The sequence below is a fragment of the Falco naumanni genome, chromosome 6 (genome assembly GCF_017639655.2).
Source record: "Falco naumanni isolate bFalNau1 chromosome 6, bFalNau1.pat, whole genome shotgun sequence".
Lineage (NCBI taxonomy): Eukaryota > Metazoa > Chordata > Aves > Falconiformes > Falconidae > Falco > Falco naumanni.
Window position 1 is genome coordinate 86,698,103 of NC_054059.1, and position 21,071 is coordinate 86,719,173.

Below are 21,071 nucleotides of genomic sequence, written 5' to 3' on the forward strand. Positions count from 1 at the left end.
TTAAGTGTTGGATTCATCGATTGTTAGATGCTGAGGGCAAAACCCCAATCTTTTCTTCTCAAGATACTGGAGTATCATGCAAAGTAACTAATAGTATGTACATAATGAGTCACAGTAAGGCCCAGAGAACTGAGTTGTGTATGAATGTAAAATGGAATGGAGGGAAGGAGGAGAAATCCTGCTCTTGAAGGCACTGAGCGCTTGAGGAGGTGCAAGGATATTGGGTAGATCCATGCAAACTCATGAACATGCCTACGTGTATTTGGCAAAGATTAGGTCAGTGGTCTATACAGTCCAGTCTCCTGCTGCCTCTATCGAAGGTCATTGCCTGGTGATTTAAAGGATATCTTAAATTAAGTTGCAAACTGTGCAGCAGCATTGGCTGGGGAAAAGGAGAGGAAGGATTCTTTCCTAATACTGTGGACAATTAGATGACACAGTGTGGTAGGAGGTTTGATTATTTGAAGCATCCCTTTGGGACCACAACTGTAAAGGTCGAACCATCATCCAGACTATAAAATAAAAATTAAAAAAATCCAGTTACAGTGTTTACCTTAATAGCCTTATGTAGTAGAGTGCTGCATGCTGAAGAGAAATGCTTGTTAATATCATTCCCAGAGTTACTTTCCCTGCTTGAGAATTCAAAGTGAATTTTTTATTTAAGCATTTATTGTGGGATGTTAGAACTAGAAAAGCCAGCTTCATCTTCCTGTCACTTGTAAACCTTTCCCTTGCTATAGTCCCTAGTATTTGAACAGCAAAGTTCCCAATGTATGGAAGGTGGCTGAACCTGAGCACAGGGATGGTGTCCTATTTGGGGGAATTATATTACTGGCTACACTGATGTTTTTGTTTTTAAAGTGTTTTGATTGCTTGGCCATGTGTAGGCTTTCTTCCTTCTTTTCACCAAGGTCGTCAGTACCCGGCTGTGTTGAAGCCCTGGGGAAGAGCTCAGCTCTCACGATGGTCCCCAGCCAGCCATGCTCTTTCTCTTCTGAGGCAGAGGGTGTGAATTAGGCAGAGGACACTCAAAGGCTGAGCCCAGCCACTGATGCCCAGCCCCATGTACCCTCTTCTTTTCAAAGAGTGTGACTATTGCTCTGCATAGTTTCCTCTGAGACACATGCTTTTTGGGTTACTGTGACCGTGATCTTCCCTTACCTTCGTTCAATCCTTCAAGTGAAACCTTTTCCTTCCAGCCTGACAAGATCCCGTTCATCTTCAAAAGCTGAATTGCCTTAAACAAATCAAGGTCCTATGATTAACTACTCTGTCTGAAAGAGCTTGTGGCGAGTCAGTGGGCCAGGCGTTCATCTTGCATATTTTGGCTGGTCTATGAACAAATATTGACAAATATTTTAACAACATTTTAAATATCTACCCACCATTTTTCTTTAGGGCAGTTCTGCGTACTCCTGCTCTACATTTTTATTCTTATGCAAGAGCTATTTGCAGAAGGTTTATGATAACGATTTCTAGATGGTTTTCAATGTTTATAAATGAAAAGCATTCCGGCTTTTCCTTTGCAGACTCTCTGGAAAGTGTAAATACAGGGTAGTGTGCTACATATACCTACAGAAACTTCAAAGTTTTCTGCACAAAAACGTGTTGGCTTTTAGGCTAGATATTGAGGGTATCTTTTTTTTTTTTTTTTTAACATGCTTTGTTTCACATTAAGATAATGAATTGTTTTTAGTAATGTGGAAATGCAGTGGATGTAGGTAGACTTTGCTCGGAGTGAGCATTTCTAGAGGGAGTAACAAAGTATAGATTAGCTCTACAAAATACATGTTACGCTACTTGAAAAATAGAATATAATTGTCTGATTAGAACTCTTTGTAGATATCAATTTGCTCAGTCTTATTTTCCTCAATTTTATGGATTCTAATTTAAAGGTTTTAATTTTGTTTTTCTACTGTGCTTTTATTAACTCTTTCGGTACTTAAGTGTTTAATACACACCCATTTAGTAGGTCTAGTTCTACAAAAAGAACAACTTAATTATCTAATGGTTTTTTTTTTTTTTTTTTGTATTAGTAGCTATATTTCAGGATAGCTACTCCTTGCCAGGTCATTCTAGTTCCCAATGTTCATTTAATGGTATAATTTTAAAACTGATGGAATTAATTGAAAGTTATCAATCAGTTTTTGTTTGTCTGGGGTTTTTTGTTTGGTTGTTCTTTTGTTTGTTTGTGGGTTTTTTTCCCCCAAAATACAAATTTGGGTTAACTGTACTCCATAGTTATGGAATACTTTAATTTAAAAATTACTTTTAAAAATCATATTTAAAATACTTTGAAAATGTAGTTTAGGTCAGTGAGAAGAAAACACTTTGGTTTACTGACAGACTTTTCAAATTAATCCAAAATAATTTCAGCGTTTCTCAGAAAATTTTAGTCCTGCAGTTTTTTATTTCTATTCAAAACAAAATTGTATTTTGAAACATCAAAGTTTCTGTCCCGATAAAATACAAATTCTAAATGTTGGCTCTTTAAAGATGTAACTGAAAGTTGTCAAGTTAAAATGTGATTGTGACTTCTTGTAACCAAAATAGCTTCAACTGTGTATCTTGCAATAAGATACAAATTTTCAGTGTAGATATATGTGAGAGTCCTTCTTTTACTAAAGGGAAAAGAAGGCATTTTGCAAAATATGTCGGCTTATCTGAGTTTGGAATTTTAAATTCAGGGGAAGAAATCTCCATTGCAGAGGTTCGGCAAGACAGGCTCTGAGTTATCGGCATCCTTTGGGGGAGAGGGGCTACATTTTAATGCCTTTTGTATGTATTTGCAACAGTGTCGGTTACCAGAACTGAGCATCTTGACCCAGTTGAATCTGTACGGTCTATAAGGGCTGAGCTCCATAGGATCTGGAATGCCTTCTTTGCCTACAGTGTCTGAGATTTCCTATTTGATGAGCTGAGGTTTGTTCCAGCCTTCAGAGTTAATTAAAGGTGATTAAAATATATCTAGATAAGACATTTTGGGTTCAAGTGGGTTTTTGAGGCTCATGTTAACATAGCAGTCTAGGTGTAATCTGCTATGTATTACAAATCTCTCTCCTGTGTTAGGGCCATAGATATAATGGCACCCAGAAACAGCAAATAAACCCAGTTTTCCTGATGGAAATCGCTGAAGGGCCAAGGTAGCTGATGCATAAAGCAGATTCCATGTAGCATACTCAGGCATTGGTGTTCGTTAATGGTAGAAACTTTTCTGCCAGGTGAGCTGGTGGGAGGGATTCTGTGTTACTCTGTCTGGAAGTCATTATAGATTTTCTTCCTTGGGCTTTTGTCCATCTGGTCACTTGCAATATTTCAGAGTACATTTCAGAGGATGTTGCAGTCCGTGGGTGTTCATGCAGTAAGAGAAATAGTAAATTAGACTTACCGTGCATGTCAGTGAACGATACAGAAAAGATTTGAACCATAGACCAAAATAGTTTGGAAAGAGTTATTATGATCTGTCAAGTCAATAATTCACATTTTAGAAAAGCCCTCAGTATAAATTTACAGTTTGGATTCGTTTTACAACCTATCAGGCCATTAATCAGGGCTTTGTAAGGTCCCCTACTGCAGTTTTATATAATCTGTATTTTTATGTTTTGACATGATGGACTGTAACAGCTTAATTAAAATAATATTAAGAGGTTTACTGAATCCCACGCTATCTGAGGACATCCAGAGATAGTCACTCCGTTGAAAATGTACCCTGCTCTATCTTGTTATTGAACAGAGGATGGGGTATGACCTGATCTTGACAGGGACCAAGTTTCTTGCAACATCTACGCAAATTGGTAGAAATGAATGACAGAATTAATTTCCTTTACTTTGGCAAGTTCATATGAAATATTCACCTTACCAACACTTGCATGGAATATTAGCTAATGTACATTTGCGTGCAGCAGGTAAGATGTGCAGCCTTTAACAGATATACAGTAAGAGCAGTGGTGTAGGCAAAGTTGTGTGAACCGTGACACATTATCATTTATTAGGCTTTATGTTATTGAATAATCTGAATCAAAAGCCAGATGTAAATACACCCAAATTTGAGATGCACACTGTCCGAAGTAAGATCTATGTCCCAATTTTTTTCTTTGTATAGTGAAAATACTATGTAAGAATGAAAGGTACCTGGCTATTGAAGAGGTGAGCACCGAGCTGCATGGTTTGCAGTGCCCAGAGCTGAGCGCTGCTGTGAGGATAAAAAAATGAATGTTGTACAGCTGTAGTACTGGACGACAAGTGATAAAGACAGCTTTAGAAATGCAATAAAAGTCCCACATTGTTAATTTTTCACCGTAATAGTTGTCGTTATGCCTATGACCGTACCTGAGGCTTCCCAGCTGGACAGATTTGTGGTCCGTTCTGTCTAAATGTGGTACTGTCAATTCCAGGAACTATTTGGAAGGATTTTACGTACTGAAAGAAGTGAGGGAGGAAAAACCAAGTTGATGCAAGTTAGGGCTTTGACTCCACCAGTGAAAATCTAAATATTGTTGTGGTTGGCATGACTCTCCTTTGGATTATGGCCTAACCCTGGCCACACTCACTTTCCATGCTTCTCACATGTTGTATTGATGTATATGATCAGCGTGTACTCAAGCAGTCCCACTTACTTCAAGACATACCTTTTCCAGGTTTTGTGGTGTCTAACCACCCTTCAGCAGACAGACAGGCAGTGGAGCTGTCTCCTTCCCTACCACGCAGTGCTGGTGTAGGCTTATGTTTAGATTCGAAGTTTGAATATTTCATCAGGCTTCATTCTGTGCTGCACATTAAAAATCACTCTAAGTGTAATTTTTGTGGTACCTTCTCCCTTTTGTCATTCTGATATATTTTATCTTGCTTATTTGTTCTGCTTGTGCTCTAATCTACTGTGGGAAGATGATTCTTAAAAAAACCACAACACCTCACCCAAAAGTGACCACCAAAGTGGAAATCATAAGATTTTAAAGGAGATGACCAAGGTGGAAATCATAAGATTTTAGAGGAGATGAAGCAGCCAGCTCTGTTGCTCACCTCTGAGAAGTACAAAGGCTGGAGCTGTAGAATTGTTGGCTGCCCAGCCTCAGCAAGGTCCTCCGCTTGTTCTTGTCCCCCAGCTGATCACTCTGCCTGCCTGCATGTGGAAAGAGAAATCATATTGTTGGTGTAGTTCAGGCTAGCTAAGGGTGAAGCCTTCTTAAGCAGCTCCTAAGTAATCAAGAGCCTGACCTTTAGAAAGTAACCTTATGTGGCTGAGGCAGTCCCCATCCTGGGGTCAGATGCAATGGAAGGAGCCTTGCTTGGATTTGTAGAGTCCGGAATGAGATTATTCTTAGCTACTTAAATAGCATGCCTAGAAAACTGATCACACTGGACTTCATATTTGACAAGGAGGGATCACTTTGGCACTTACAATGAGGGTTTTTAAGCTGTGAGGGACTAAAGCAAACTGCACAGCACTTCTGTTTTCATAATTTTGTTCATATTTGTCAATAGTGATTATAGCCTTTAATTATCTGTACTCTATTTACTGCCAGATGTGAATTACCAGCAAAGGAGCTGGAGTTGCCCTATGCTTCTCTGTTAGATCATTCATTAAGGAATGTAAAAGCTTTCCAAATCAGTCACAACTGCTTGCTCCTTTGATACGAGCTTCACCTAGATACCCAGAAGAGTTAAAGTGCTTACCATTGTCTCGGTTTGTGATGTTTGTCCAACTGCCTTGTTAATCTGAGGTTCTGAAACCCAAATACAAATGCATTTTTGCGTTTGCGTTAAGCAGCTCAGCTTGTCTAGAGTTACAGTGAGGATTGTTTTAAACGTGCACCTGGAAACAAAGATAAAATAATCCTGTATAAGTAGCAGCTTAGGGACAAAGTACTATTATAGCAAAGTTTTACTTTAAAAAGCTCTGGTAATGACCATTGGGTTCATACTCAATAAGTCCCTATTTTGTGTTTTGGTCATGGAAAGAGCTAATTATAGTCAATACAAAAAACATATTTGCAGGACTCAACAAAGTTCATTTTTATAGTTCTTATAGACAGCAGCTGCAGGCTATCAGCCTGGACCCTTGATAAATGGTTTTGACATTTCCTACAGACACCCCTCATGAAAAAGGCCTTTTATTTATTCTCAAATGTTGAATTCTGCATTATTGATCAGGTGCCATTCATTAAAGGCTGCTACTTGCTAGAAGAATTACACAGCCTCTAAGCTACACATAACATAATGAATTATTCTGTTGACAAACAGCAACGTTAAAGGAATGTTAAGGTTGCATGGTTAAGTGCTCAAAAGTCAGGAAATGGCAGCTGAGTTGGAGATGATGGGAATTTTTCCCAAATTAAGATTGCAGAATTACAGCTGAAGGCATGTACAAAGACCACTAACAAGCGGTGGATATTTGTTCTAGGGCAAGTGGTTTGCTACTGGGTCTACTCACAAACACTGCTGTTATTCATTGCAGTGTTTAACAAGGCAGCAAGCAGTGGATGAAATCATTAGTAGCAGGGGTCACTAGGCAGATGGGCATTTTGTTGGCTGTTATTCATTGCATTCGTCAAGGAAGAGGGTCAGTAGTAATGTTATGCTGTATACTACAGCTGAGGGTAAAAGTTAGTGATTCCCTGTGACATGAAGCAAGTTTAATTTGTCAAAGTACTGTTTCCATTTAGTTCTCATGTGGGGGCTCCTGGTTAGTTTTATTTCTGCATTTTCCATCTGTCTGCCCCTCTGATTTGGTATCATTTTCTTCTGTTATTTAGCTAGTTATTTTCAGTACAAAAACCCCAAGAAAACATTACAGTCCTGATATCTCTAGTCTGCGATCAGACAGACCAGGATCAGTGCATACCGTACACATACGCAGTGCATACAATGCTTGCTTGCCTGGATTTCTTCCCCTGGGAACAGAGGGTGCAGCGGAGATGAGCTGCACTGGACCTGTCAGATGCATGCCCAGGAACCAATACCGCAGAGTATGCAACACAGAGGCCATTTGCACCAGTGGTGTACGGTTAGTTAATATGTCTTCAGATTTTTGCAGGTAAGAGCATCCTTGTACCATCAGACGCTGCTTTTGCTGATCCCCAGCTTTTAGGAACAGATTTGCTCACATATATGACTTCCTTGGATTTGCTTTCCTTCTGGAGTAAGTCAGGTTGTAGTGCCTTCTAGAGGTTACTGAAAATACCAACACATTGTTCACTACTGGGCAGAAAGCAGTCAGATATTAGGACTGGGGAAGGAATTAAATAAATAAATATAAAAAAACACAACACCCCCCCGCCCCCCCCCCAAATAATAATAAAAAAAAACACTAAGGGAAATCTGAGGAAGTACAAACAACCAGAGCCTCAGCAACATATTCTGGAAGAGCTGAGAGTCAGCTTTGTGTGCTCTATGTACCCAGCAGAGACCTTTCTGGGACATTTCCCACCCTTCAGAGGAGTGATGACATCCCACAAATGGCACTATCACTATGAACATGCTCAAGCCCAGTAATGTCTCCAACGGGCTGTAGATTTTATTCAGAATGCAAGTTGGCTCATCAGAGCCTGTGATGCTCTCCTGATAACAGAAGTTCCCCTGTTTGTGTCTTGGTAGGATGCAAGTGGCACATGAACCATGGGGGTATTGGCAAAGCACAGCTTGGAGGGGACTGGTGAGATGCCAGTGCAGCCCACCACAGTGGGAGGCTCACAGGGGCAGGCTCTTGGGTCACTGTTGGAGATGGGATATTTTGGAATTATGTGAACTTTTAGATGCATCTTGTATGGTCTTGTCTTCTATTCTCTTGTCCCAGGCACAATAAATAATCCTGGTTGGGTTTTTTTTTTTTTTTTTTTTTTTCCAGAGGCATGCAGAATCAAGTCCACAATAAAAATCTGTTCCACAGATTTCTGCTAAGGCTCAAAAAACCTGCATTTTTAGTTGGAGATAATATATAGCATTACAAATGAATCTCATTAATTCTATGTGACTGGCTGCTTGGGCTCTGTAGTAATTGTACCTCCCTGTACCACTGCCAAAGATAGAAGCATGCAGGTAGTATTAAATAGGATACAACATGAAAGAAAAACTAAATTTAATGTCATGTTTATGCCCTTGTAAACATTCTAGCCTACGGTTATGGGATAAGCAAAGGAAGAACTAGAGTTCAAGTTCCTTTCCTGGGATCTTAGATGTTTCATTTATTCTTATGCTTTATTTCTGCAGTTGAAAAATGAGCATAATTGTAAATGTATGTCTTAATCCTGTTGGAAGCCTTTGCAAAGCCCTGTAAGATGTTCAGGTGAAAGGTTCACTAACAATATAAATCATATCATTTCTTGGATCCTGGTTTTATCATTTCCTCCTTTTTCAAGTTTCATTTTGTTGGTGGTTGTTCCTAACTAAGGTCAAATTCTCATCTCATGTACTTGCAGGTAGATAAGGAATTATTGCTGAATTCAATGGTGTTATGATGTATTCCATTTCTCACTAAAGCATCTAGCTCTAATCCCTGAAGTTTCTGCTGATTTGTTTCATGTGACATATGGCGCTGGAGGCTGGTTATACTTCCCTTCTGGAGACTAGATTTCTCCTCTGAATACCCAAACACTTACTAGATATCACACTTATATTGCCTAATATGGTAATTGCACCTCCTTCCATTTATATAGACTCTTCTTAGCTATGCAGCCCCTTGCTTTCTTTGAGATTTTTCTCCTCCCTGTGAATTCCCAAATCGTTTTCCTAGTTGGTAGCATGAATTAACCCTTTTATTTAATAGCTGTCATTACCAACCACCACTCCAAAGCTTTACACATCTTTTTCCATGTTTATCTGCATTAAACTGCAATTCGTCACTTCTTCTAGCTTGGCTTAAATAATGTAAATCCTTCTTATCTGATTGCATTGCTGCTCATTATTTATGGTGCTATGCCATATACTGTTATGTGTAGACTGGGGAATCTTCTTTCGTATGCAGTCACGGAGATCATCTTTATAAATAATGGAAAAGCTTACAATTGTGATTATACATCTTCTGTGCAATACCTGTATATCCTTTGTTTCCCTAGCACTGAAAAGGCATCTCAAAGACATGCGTAAGGGAAACTTTGTCTTTTATCTGCATTCTTTCCATAGACATTCTTGTTTCCTTTAGACAAAAAAGCAGAGAGCCCCGTTCATCCAGGAGTTTCTGTTCTCCTGAGAATGTATAATGCAAAGCCCTTGGTGCCACTCTTTCCTTAATCAGGGATGAGATGATCTGCCTGCTTAATCTTACCAAGTTGCATCCTATGCACCTTTTTCACAACTTCATAAAAAGGGAGACCAGGGCTCTAAGAAGTAATATGGCAGGCATAATTATCAATGCACATGCTTGAGATATTGCTACTGTTGATAGAAAGCAGTAGCAGTACCAACACCTGTCCTTGCGGCGGCCGAGGCAGTATAGCCATGCTTTGCTAGAAGGGTAGGTTTCCAAAAGGAAACTTTAATGAGTGAAGCCAAGTTCTTTCCAGTCTTTCTGCCTCGCTGGTGCCGCAAATGTGTGTGATGGATTTGGCCGGTCTGTCTGTGGGATCTGTAAATATCAAGCCAGGCTGGAAGAGAACAGAGCAGCACGGCACATCACATGCTTGGGAGGTCACTACTGCACCATCTGAGTTTCTTATATTTAACTTAATGGAAAATATGGCTAAACTGTGCAACGTTCTGTGGCTGGGACCATGTCGTGGTTTAACCCCGGTAGGTAGCTCAGCACCACGCAGCTGCTTGCTCACTCTCTGCCAGTGGGATGCATGACAGTCTTGGAAGGGTAAAAGTGAAAACTCGTGGGTTATTTCATGATAAAGTCAGTTTACTAGAAAGAGCAAAAGCTGTGTGCACAAGCAAAGATAAGATATTCATTCACCACTTCCCGTCAGCAAGCAGATGTTCAGCCATCTCCAGGAAAGCCATCATGTGTAATGGTTACTTGGGGAGACAAGCACTGTAATTCTGAACGTTCTCCTCTTCCTCCTTCTTTCTCCAGTTTTCATTGCTGAACATGATGTCCTATGGTATGGGCTATCCCTTGGGTCAGTTTGGGTCAGCTGTCCCAGCTGTGACCCCTCCCAACTTCTTGTGCCCCCTGCAGCCTGCTTGCTGGTGGGGTGGGGTGAGAAGCAGCAAAGGGCTTGGTGCTGTGTAAGCCCAGCTCAGCAGTAACGAAAACATCCCTGTGTCATCAACACTGTTCTCATCACCAATCCAAACCACAGCACCATAGAAGCTACTATGAAGAAAATTAATGATCCCAGCTAAAACCAGCACAGACTATAAAGTAAATTACACAGGAGCAGGTCATGTTCCTGGGCACTGGTACTCAGTCATCCATACTCCTGCATTATTAACAAGGTCCCTGGCATGGTGTTGGGCCACTAGACTGCTCTCCCAGACAATTCCAGGCATGGTGTTTAAATTCTCATGGGCAAGGGACCATCTTGGCAGACCATTGGATATGGCCACACCATAGCAAGGGATGAGAATTACAGGGAACGATGCTGGGCATTTTGTGCCAGGGAGCAGGTTTTGCCTTGTTTAATATACTAGATAGGTACTTGTTATCTAAAGACCCTTTTGAAAATGTTGTATTAAGCAGAAAAAATGGAAGGGGAAAACCTACTCTAAATAGCTGCTGAAGCAAAGCAAAATATCTGATGATTTTGAAAGATAATGAGATTTACATCAAGGAAATGAGATCTTGAAATTTGTAGCAGCCAACTGTATTTGCTACTCAGCACAGAAAAATAAATTCTTACTGAAGTGAGAGAAGCAGAGCAAATTTTTGCAATAGCATGTTCGAGGTTTTGGTAAGGCATCTGCTGACTGTGCCAGTAGGTGCACGCTGGCAGATCTGCAGATCCACCACAAGGAAGACCAAATTTACCAGCTGATCCCGTGTTGTTCATGCTGGGATTATGGAAGGATGTTTTGGTTTGTTTAGGTTTTATGAAAATGCCACTACCAGTGATGTTTAAAGGTATTGGGAAAAAAAAAAAAGTGCTGCAGTTTCATCCCCACACTCAGCTGAGTGAGACTATTCTTGGCCCCACCATAGATGCAGGTATGCTTCTGTGGATCTCTGGGTACATCTGTGGAGAGTGGCAGAAGGTGGGAAAATTCCTCCTGCTTGAAATGACATGCAGACTGTCCCAGCTATGAAGGTCTGAAATGCCAATTTCCCCAAAATTATTAGCAGGAAGCAAAAGGAAAACCAGGAACACAGTCTGCTGCATGTGGTGAACTGTAGGGAAAGATTGTTTCCATGACAGGATGATCCTTGTATCTTTTTTTTTTTTTTTTTTTTTTAATATTTTTAAAAGAGCAGAAGAAAATTGCAGTGCTCTGTGTTAATCTAGCAAATGCTGAAGTAGCAATGTGGCAGCGGCATGGCCGGGCCGATGGACGTGCTGGTTTCCGGCAGCGTCGATGTTCAGTGCTGCCCTTCAGCCTTACCAAACCACAGTGACAAAACTCAAAGCCACCGCTGACATGGACAGGACAAGAGGTCACTTAGCCGTGCCCTGTGACCTGAGCGTATTTCATACCAGATTTTACTGGATTTATGAATAAAGTCACATCATCAATTGTAAAAGGGAACAATCCTGGCAAGGGCAAGCTTTCTGAATGCTGTGACTGGCATTTGGGTGCAGGACACTGACACTGTTTCCCGTTATCACTGCAAGCACTGGCAAGTTCAGCTGCTGTGCGGGTCAAGGCTGACAAGCCGGCAAAGTTTTAGCAATCGCACAAGAAAGGAACAGAGGGGACAGTGACAAAAAAGAGGAGGCCTGCAAGCCCTAATGGTATGGCTTTTTGAATTATTTCCACTGCCTTTCCAAAGCAGCAGTAGCAGTAACAGCATTTCCACAAAGAGCGATCAAGCCTGAGTTTTTTCTAATTTGTGCTGAAGTGAAGCGATTAGTGAAAAGAACAAGGGAGGACAGTGAGGCCTGTTCACACGTGCTTCCCAACCAATTTACACTGATATAATTTACCTGAGTTTGCACTTTTTTCCCCAAATGTGACTAGACTTCCATTAAAACAATGCCTGCTCATGCAATTCTGTATTTGTCTCATTGCCCCAGTCCGTCTGTCTTGACCTCCTAGATTTCGTGTTAGAACAATCAGTTAATTGTCCCATGATCTGTCAGAAAGTTCCTTTAAAATGCTTAACAGACTGTTTCCATATTGTCTGGGCATTATAGAAAGGCTTCCAGCTATGCATCCCTCATGCAAAAGCATGTATGTGCATGAGCATTTGCCATGTCATAGATTTTCTTGTGCTGTAGTACCTTGTGGCTGGCTCCAGCAAAAAATGTGTGCCTGCCACTATTATTTACAACTGTAACAGTGAGAAATTACAACCCCCACTCTTCATTAACCTCCAATAAGGCTGTTCCTGCAGCCAGCGGTTGCCATTACATTGATGGAGTGCTAATACAGCTCAATAGCCCTGGCTGGCCTGGCTTGCCCGTGACTGCACCACAGCTCCTGCCTCCCACCGCTACCCAGCACACATCCAACAAGCTGCTGGTATGATGGATGAGAAAAGCAGCTCAGAAAGGCACGCACAGTGCCCAAAGCAACAGCTGTCTAGCCCTGTCCCTGCAGTAATTAGATAAATGAACCCCAAACGAAATCTTAGAAGTAGAAGGATGTGAGAGTATCCTCGGTGTCAGTCCCCAGTTGCTTGCGTTGCCTTGTTCAAGCTTCTGTTTGTAGTTATTTGTGTGTGCTACAGATTTGACACAGCTTACCACTCCCATCTTCTGTGCTCATTTTGCTGCCGGTTCTCCAGACAGACCCCTGTGGGCCAAGGAGACACGGGGGTGTCAGTGACCGGAGCTGGGCTCTGTTGTGTTTTGTTTTTTTTTTTTTTTTTTTTTTTTGCTGTGGCATCAGTTCTACTTTGCAGAGCGTGCTGAACCTTTGTCCTGCTCCACAGAGCAAGAACATAACAAAAGGTCTGTGGTGGTAGGTCACAAATTGTGTTCAGCTGGGGAAAATCCTGCAATTAGCAAACTGACTCTTCAAGAAATAGTTGACGTGTAATAGGGATGCACTAAATAGTAACAAAGGAGAACCAAAGGGACATGGTTCAGAAATTGCAACAGAGCTGATGAAAAGGTCTGTGCTTATTTTTACAGTACAGAGGTATAGTGATAGTACAGCAATTCCCCTGTATCTGCCCTTGATGCCACTGAATGGTACCCATGAAGGAACTCTTCAGTGCCAATGATTACCATGTAGAGATAAATTTATGAAAAATGTATACATTATTTTTTAATATATTCAGAAAACGTGTATGCTTTTTACAAATAATGTATACAATTTAAATACACACGTATAAAAGAAATGCATATATATATAGTTGTGTATATTATTATATATGTATGTAGATTATATACATAATATGCATATAACATTCATATACAAAAATGCAAAGAAACTTTGTTGATAAAACCTGAACAGCAGAGCTCTGATTCTGCTTTCATTTGCGGCATTGCACATCAGGAGTAATATTGTGGGATTCAGTGACGGTAGAACAGGACAAATCTTTGCAGGGGGGGACTGAAATCCAGAGTAAATGAGGGTCCTGTTGGACTGCGTAGTTGTCAAATGAAATCCTGTGGACTCAAAGGAGAAAACACATTAAAAAATACTTCCAGCCTGAGCAGAATGAAGAGGTGAAGTTTTATCGTCGAAAAGGCACAATAGTGATGCAAAGCAAGTGACCTTTTCTTTTATCCTCTCTCTCCGTTCTTAACCTAAGGTAATTCTTCCTGGGTTCAGCCAGATTGGCATGAGTGTAAAATTCGATCAAAATTAGGCCCAGGCTGTTTGTTTTGTTTGTTTTTCCAATAGTGTGTATCTCAAGAAACTGTTTCCATGTTTTCCTGTAGGAATGGTCAGAGGTGCGTCCGAGGCTGGGTGCTGCCAAGACCCGGTCGCTGGGGTTCGAGTAAGAATTTCTGGCAGCCTGAGTGGTCCCATTAATCGCAAGCGGTCTCTCTTAAATGCTTCAATTACAAGAGATTAGTGGGAAACTGTAGCATTGGACTAAAGGAGTAATGACACATAGGAACTGAAGCAGAAAACCTGCTTTCTTCTTTTTAAGGAGAAGTTCAATTCACAATTTATTTAAATATAAATTGCAAGCATAAAGTATTAGAGCTCTTAAACGTCACTGTTCAGTTGGTTTCAAATTAACCGCACTGTATTTCTGCCTTCCACAGAGCATCACGGTGAACTTCAGCCCGTCTGTTCCTTAAATTGAACTGAAGTCTTTTAAGTCCATTAAGTTCCTGCGCTACCCCGTAGCTGGCAGAGTCCTGTGTGCCTGTCCTGGCGCTGCTTCTTCTGCGGCACGGACTGCGGGGGCCAGCACGGGCTCTGAGCCCCTCCGCTCCCCCCAGCTATGCATCACCCACAGGAGTGTGAAACGGCAGGGCAGGAGGACATGGTCCCCCATCGTTTCTACTGCTGTAGCTTGGTTGATTTACTCTTGTCATAACCCCCACTAGGAGATGCTTTGTGCGGATCCTTGGGTTTAGGTTATGTGCCTAGTAATGGTTAATAACGGAGTGCCTACCTAATGGCGACTGCCCGTCCTTGAGGGCCAGTAATGATGGTGTGCCTGCTGGTGGAGGAAGCTCGATTTAGCCCGTTGTGCAGGTGGGGAGGGTGAAACGGACTGCATCACTGGCTCACAATCCTACAGCACCCGAGGCACAGCCGCTGGGAGGGGTCCCAGCTCCCCAGGCTCAGCCCCATTCCCAGACCACAAGCGTGCCAGTCTCCTCGGGCGATATATCTAGCTCAGGTGTTTTAAAATCTGTTTTGGTCTGCCTAGCTCATTGTGCCACAGTCACTATGCAGTCTGAATCCCTATACATGTTCCTCCAGACTGAAGTTTGCCTGTATCTTGCCTGTTTGTTGGGTTTTTGCTATAGTCACAGCTCTGTGGCATGTAGTGGATGTGTTTTTCGCACAGCCAGGATATAACTGTCTTCTCAATTAACATACATAAATCAGGAGTAATCTGGAAGAGTTACACTGGTGTGAAACTCGCCTGGAAGAATACTCTAGGCTCTACAAATTACCAGATGAGCTCAAATAATTTGGTGTTACTACTTGTGTTCAATTTCCATCACACTCATGCATTCATCTTTATTTTTGCTAGCCCACAATTTTTGCTGAAGACTTTCACACAGATTTGTGCGTGCTGCTGAATTCGGGCCAGGGACTGTACTTCCCAGGACAAGCATTTTTATTCTGCCTACAGCAAAAAGAATAACTTTAGACAGCTTGCAGTGTAGGCACCTACATCTCAGGTAATCATTTCAGATGCATGTGGTGGTATTGGGAAAGCAAGAAGTGTTTGCGGTGTGCAACGCATCTTATCTGGGAGGCAGGTCTATAAAACAGACCCCATGAATTAAGTGCTGGAAGTGCCTGTTTCTCTCTGTTGTCTACAGAGGGGTCAGGCAACTGGCTCAGATGGAGACAGCTCCTGCAGGCTGGTCTAAAAGGAGGTGAGAGGAATTACCAAGGTGCACAGACGTCACGTCAGCTGCAAACAAGCTAGCTCCAGAGTAAGAAGTGGTCCAGCTATCGGGATACCCCCATGCTATCAATATGATATTTCTCTGCCCTAACACACAAACATGGTCATTTCCAACCAAAACGCTTCTGCGATTCTATGTAGATGCGGTGCTTAGGGATATGGTTTAGTGGTGGACTTGGCAGTGTTGGGTTAAAGGTTGGACTCGGTCTTAAGGGTCTTTTCCAACCTAAGTAATTCTATGATTCTATGAACCATTAAGTCCCAAAACAAAAATCCTACAGGAAATACACAGGTCCACAGGAAATGCACAGGGTCATGGCAATAGCAGTATTTTTCTTAAGAAATTTCTGTATTTGCCAGAGTGGAGGAGCCAAATGGTCACAAAATGTATGTATAGACAACTCCTGGGACTTCTGAGTTGAGCTCTTTTTTTACAGCAGTTCATTCAGTTTATCTGATGCTGGTAAATTTTTAGGATTTCAGTTAAATTGGTCTTTTACTTCAGGGAAAGATAAACCTTCCATCACTATAGCTGTTGGGAGTTAGGAGGATTTGCAGTATTACTTCAGTAAGAAGTAACAGGAATTAATCTGATTTTGTGTGAACAGGTTTAAATCAGGACCCAAGCCAGTGATATTAAAATGTAACAAAACTGGTGTAGCTGAAGTTAAAACTGAATGCCCATACAGTTTGAGGCGAGAAAGAACTCTTAGGCTGCCTGTATATGAAGGGTTGTTAAATTTCACGCATTATCCATTCTCCAAAACCCAAAGAAACGTAGCCCCCGGGTTATTCAGTTAACTCTCCTTTGCACACGGGGATCAAGGATCTGGAAGACATGAATTCATAGCAGCCAGTAATACACATAAACTTCTGGGGGAAGACCTTTTTAAAGCAGAGCAAGTATTTTATTTCAAATAGTTGAAGAATACTTTTTATTTTGGTTTTCAACAGATCAGTCTAATGCTCTTGATATTGGCATCTGTTTAAAAATGTGGGGCACGGTAGAAAAAGCCAAAGGCATCCAAGGTGGAAAACAGGTCAAGGCTGCTATTGCCCTTTGTTTTCTTGCTCTTCTGGGACTTGCAGTGTTGTACTCCCTCCCTTCCTTGCTAACTCAGCTAGTGCCTCCCTTCTGAGCTACCAGGAGACCTAGAGCTGGAATAAACATTCCAACATTCCAACCTTGCCCAGTTCATGTGGACTGACCAAGGGTGTTGACTGCCTTTGTCCTTAGTAGAAATCAGCTCTGCTTTGGGTTTAGTAGGATGCTTTGGCAAAATATTAGAAGTGGCTTTTTTAGTTAGAGGTTAGGTTTCATAAACAGCTTAGCTGAGCAGTTAAGAGAAACCGTTCACACCCAAGCTGTATTTTTCCTTTTTCCCCTCAACTATATTGCATAAAACTGAAATCATGTTCACAGATTCATGGCCTTTTCACCATCTAACCACAACTTGTTTTCTCAGGTTAAAATACAAAGAGTCAAATCACCAGCTGGACTCACAGATATCACAAAAAATACCGAATAATTCCCATTAATCTCTGGCCTCATTCTGTTTTCTTCAAAGGAGTTGTGTTCCAAATGAAATTTCCCAGATTTTACCTCTCAAAGCAGCTGACTTATTTCCATGTGGGATGATCTTAGGCCAGCATGAAATGAGATCTGCATGCAAAGAGCTCCGGTCTCCATGAGGCCAACTGGGACTGCAGCCACCTTTGACTTCTAGGGCTCTGACCTCCTTGCAGGGTGCCCCTGCCACGCCAGCAGCAGGCGTGCTCTCCCCCTCTGCTGGGGTGACACTTCGTGGTCCCTGGCGTGCCAACCCAAAGTGGGTTTGGTACAAGTGCTGTACAATTAAGGAGCACCGATGTAGAAGTTCTGCCTGGCTGGAAGTCAGTCTGCTGTAGGCCGCAGCCTGCGCCGCATGGCTGGAGCTGTTGGAGAGGGGACGTTTGCCCTGTGAAGTTCAGGAACTCGTCTGTTTGGTGGATTCACGGGGAGAACCAAAGCCAGACCAATCGTAGTCACTTTTACTTACATCTAAATTGCTTACCAACTGGGCTAAGGATGCAGCATAACCTCATTAAACCCATGAAGATGTATTTTTGTCTTAGGAATAACGCTTTATTATGCAGCCGTTTAATGAGTTGTGAGCTAACATGTTTTAACAAATCTTTCATTGCTTATTACATTCCACTCCCTCGATGATAATTTCAAAACGTGATTGTTAAAACAGGGCTCTTTTCACGACTCGTCGATGATGACACTTAGAACTGAACACTTCATCTTTTCACATTTGGATTAGAATTGGAAAGGTGTAAATTATGGATCTGGCTTTTATGTGTTTTTATCGATCAGATTGCTTCGTAGAATCCACAGCAGTTCTGATAGCTTAGCAGTCTAGATTACCTTTCAGTTTTCTTAATTGGGCCACTGGGGTAAAGTTAATATTCAATTTATATTGAGAGTAAGACAAGGTGGTGTAACGCTTCATCATTGTACATGCATAACATCGATGCTAAAACACCATGGAAGTGCCTTGTAAGTCTCAATACACAAGTTGCTTGTTGAAATAGATGGAGATGAGTTCTGGCTTTGTTCGCTGTGTATTTTAGGCCAAATTCTGCCTATAATAATTCCTGTGTCTTCACTGACTTCCACCGAGATGCTACAGCAAGCGTGATATGGTCGAGTGTAACTGGAAAATTAATTCAACATACCAGTCCAGAGCATCAAACAGACTAATCAAATGTGATCATCTTTTTGTGTGTTTGCTGACAGGTCAAAGTCATGGTGCGCATCTCTTCCACGCTTGCCAGAGACACATCTGAGTCCAGCTCTTTCTTAAAAGTTGACCCCCGTAAGAAGCAAATCACACTGTACGACCCGTTGGCTTGTGGAGGTCAGAATGCTTTCCAGAAAAGGGGCAACCAGGTTCCACCCAAGATGTTTGCTTTCGATGCGGTTTTCCCCCAGGATGCATCACAGGTAGGCGATGTGTGATCAGAACAGTTATCTAGACAACAGCAGGCACCAGAGCCAAATTAGTTTGTGCTGCAACGATGGTACTTCCAGTGCAGTTAGAGCAGGGCTCAATTTGGCCCACCGATGTCATCAATAATGATACCAGCTTATTAAATCATATTTTGGTAATGATGTGTTTTCTTTATTCTTTAAATAACTGCACTTAAAATTATACATGCAGGGTATGTGCTAAATGGTACCTAGTGGGCAAATCCTCAACATCAACAAGTTATTGTATATTGTAAGATCGTATTATCTGGTGTATACAGTAATCTGATCAGAACTGCTGTTATCCAATGCAGTCCTCTATTCATTAAAAACTCAAGGATTATTTATTCAGTATTCTATTGTACAGTTTACAGTAGGAGCATGGGGATTTTAACCCACGAACCATTAATCATGTGTAAATATTCAGATTTCTTATTTTATTAGATTTCTTTGGTTTGATAAACTATGTTACCCAAACGTCATGAGGAGGACAGAAGAAGAGTAAAGTAACATTGCAAAGTATAATTAGAAAACTGTGCTGTAAGACTGTTTCTGCACACTTAACTAGACAGAGGTAGGACACAGGGCCAGCTAAAGCACCCTCATATGATTGTACCATTAGAGCAGTCCCTGACCCAATTCTGGTCCCTGCAGCAAGCACCTCCCATTCTAATGCCAGGATGCCTGTGAACAGTCCCTTTCTTGGCCCATTTTATTTACAATTATAGAGACAGTCAAGAAATGCCTATGAACGAGGTGAATTTACATGATTTATTACCAAATGCGAAGCGCTTTACATTCACCTGAACTGCTAATTCTAATTTTGTTTCACCCATTGTTGATGGGCAGATGCACTGCAGACCATTCAGCCTGCTGGAACTTTAAATCTAAGAATGCCCAGGGTAAATCTGTGTGTTGTACTTCTTAAACTACTGCTACAGCCTTCAGGATAGAGCCTACCGCTGCAAAAACCTCAGACAGCTTATAATAACATAGAGAAAAATTAAGAAATGTCACCTAGCTAATTCCAAAGTGGCTTACATTCCTTACCCACCTGCTAGTAGAATTGAACTCAGGGGAGTTCAATATTTGGGGAATAATTGGGGAAATAATAGAGCCTGTAAAAATTCTGTAGTATTTGGTTGGTTTTTTACTCATTTTTTTTTAAGTCCCCTAAATAGGCAATTCTAACAAACCATCTGCATCCCCTTACAGTGTGTGTATTTTGCTTAACTCCACAAAGGATGTTGATGCTTCAGCAAATGAAACTTACTTGACACAGAACAAAAGTCCTGCTTTGTGTGCTTACACAAGTAACGCCATTCCCAGCAACAGCATAGGGAACATGAATGAGACAAGCACGATTAAACTATTTGATATTTCAACATGCTAGCTGGGACACTGATGATCTTACAACCATTTTCCAGTGAAAATACTCTGTTGATTTTCCTTATTATTGTTAATGGGTTTATTTTCTTTCTTTTTTTCCTTCTTTTTTTTTCTTCTGTTTTTGTTTGTCTGGTTTTTTTTGTTTTGTTTTGTTTTTTCTTTGTTTTTTGATACCTGTTACAGGCTGAAGTATGTGCTGGGACTGTGGCTGAGGTGATCCAGTCTGTGGTCAATGGGGCAGATGGCTGTGTGTTCTGCTTTGGCCATGCCAAGCTTGGTTGGTATTGTTAAATTTCCTTACTCAAGCAGCAAAGTGAATATTTTTAACCCAAGACTGCTAGTACATTATATTAGTGAAAACAAATTTTCATTTGTCTGTGCATAGTAATTGTATTTGAAAGTGGTACACTGTGCATGACCTTGTACTACACCTTCACCTTCTGCTTACACATCTACTCACTTTGCATATTGTCTAAATGTTGGGCAGCATGCTCTTTGAAACAGAAGTTATCTTTGAGTTGTTGCTTCATTCTGTCCCCTGAGTACTATAGCAATTTTTAGCACTGTCTTCAATTGTTAATGAATGATCCAACAGTGAATTGCTAATGAATGATCTGACAGTGATCTGCAGTTTTACAAATGTGCTTGGTGTTGGAGACTCTTTGCCAAAATACCACTTCTATCAGGCTGTGTCAAGGCTGGAAACATCCACTCAAGTACTTGACGTTTGTGATGGCACAATTCAAGTGCTGTGACTGGGCACTTGCAATGTTTGATTTATATTCTATTCCCTAATTAGACAATTCCCTCATTACCAACCTCTTCCTATTCTGTCTCCAACAAATCCTGTTCTAATGGTTTACTGAATGTTACCAGTGGGTCAAAGCTCGCACTTTGCAAACACATCAACAGCATTTCAGGTATTTGTGGAAAGACAATAAAAAGAAGAATCGTCATCATTAACACACCATTCTTTTGAAATAAGTGGATTTCAAGAGTAGTCATGGGTTTTGTTCATGCTTATCTACTAGTATTTTGAAAATACTGTCTCTGGAATTAAGAGCATTGTATTGTGTGTGT

The 21,071-nt window shown here is 41.2% G+C and overlaps 1 protein-coding gene across 1 annotated transcript in view; it reads left to right on the plus strand.

Annotated features, from left to right (window-relative positions):
• LOC121090657 (kinesin-like protein KIF26B) overlaps nt 1-21,071 on the plus strand; it is a 91,458-nt gene that overhangs the window by 11,999 nt on the left and 58,388 nt on the right. The window contains exons 3-4 of the mRNA XM_040599383.1: nt 18,372-18,578; nt 20,175-20,268. Of these exons, the coding sequence (XP_040455317.1) occupies nt 18,372-18,578; nt 20,175-20,268 (301 nt within the window). The remainder of the gene's footprint in view (nt 1-18,371; nt 18,579-20,174; nt 20,269-21,071) is intronic.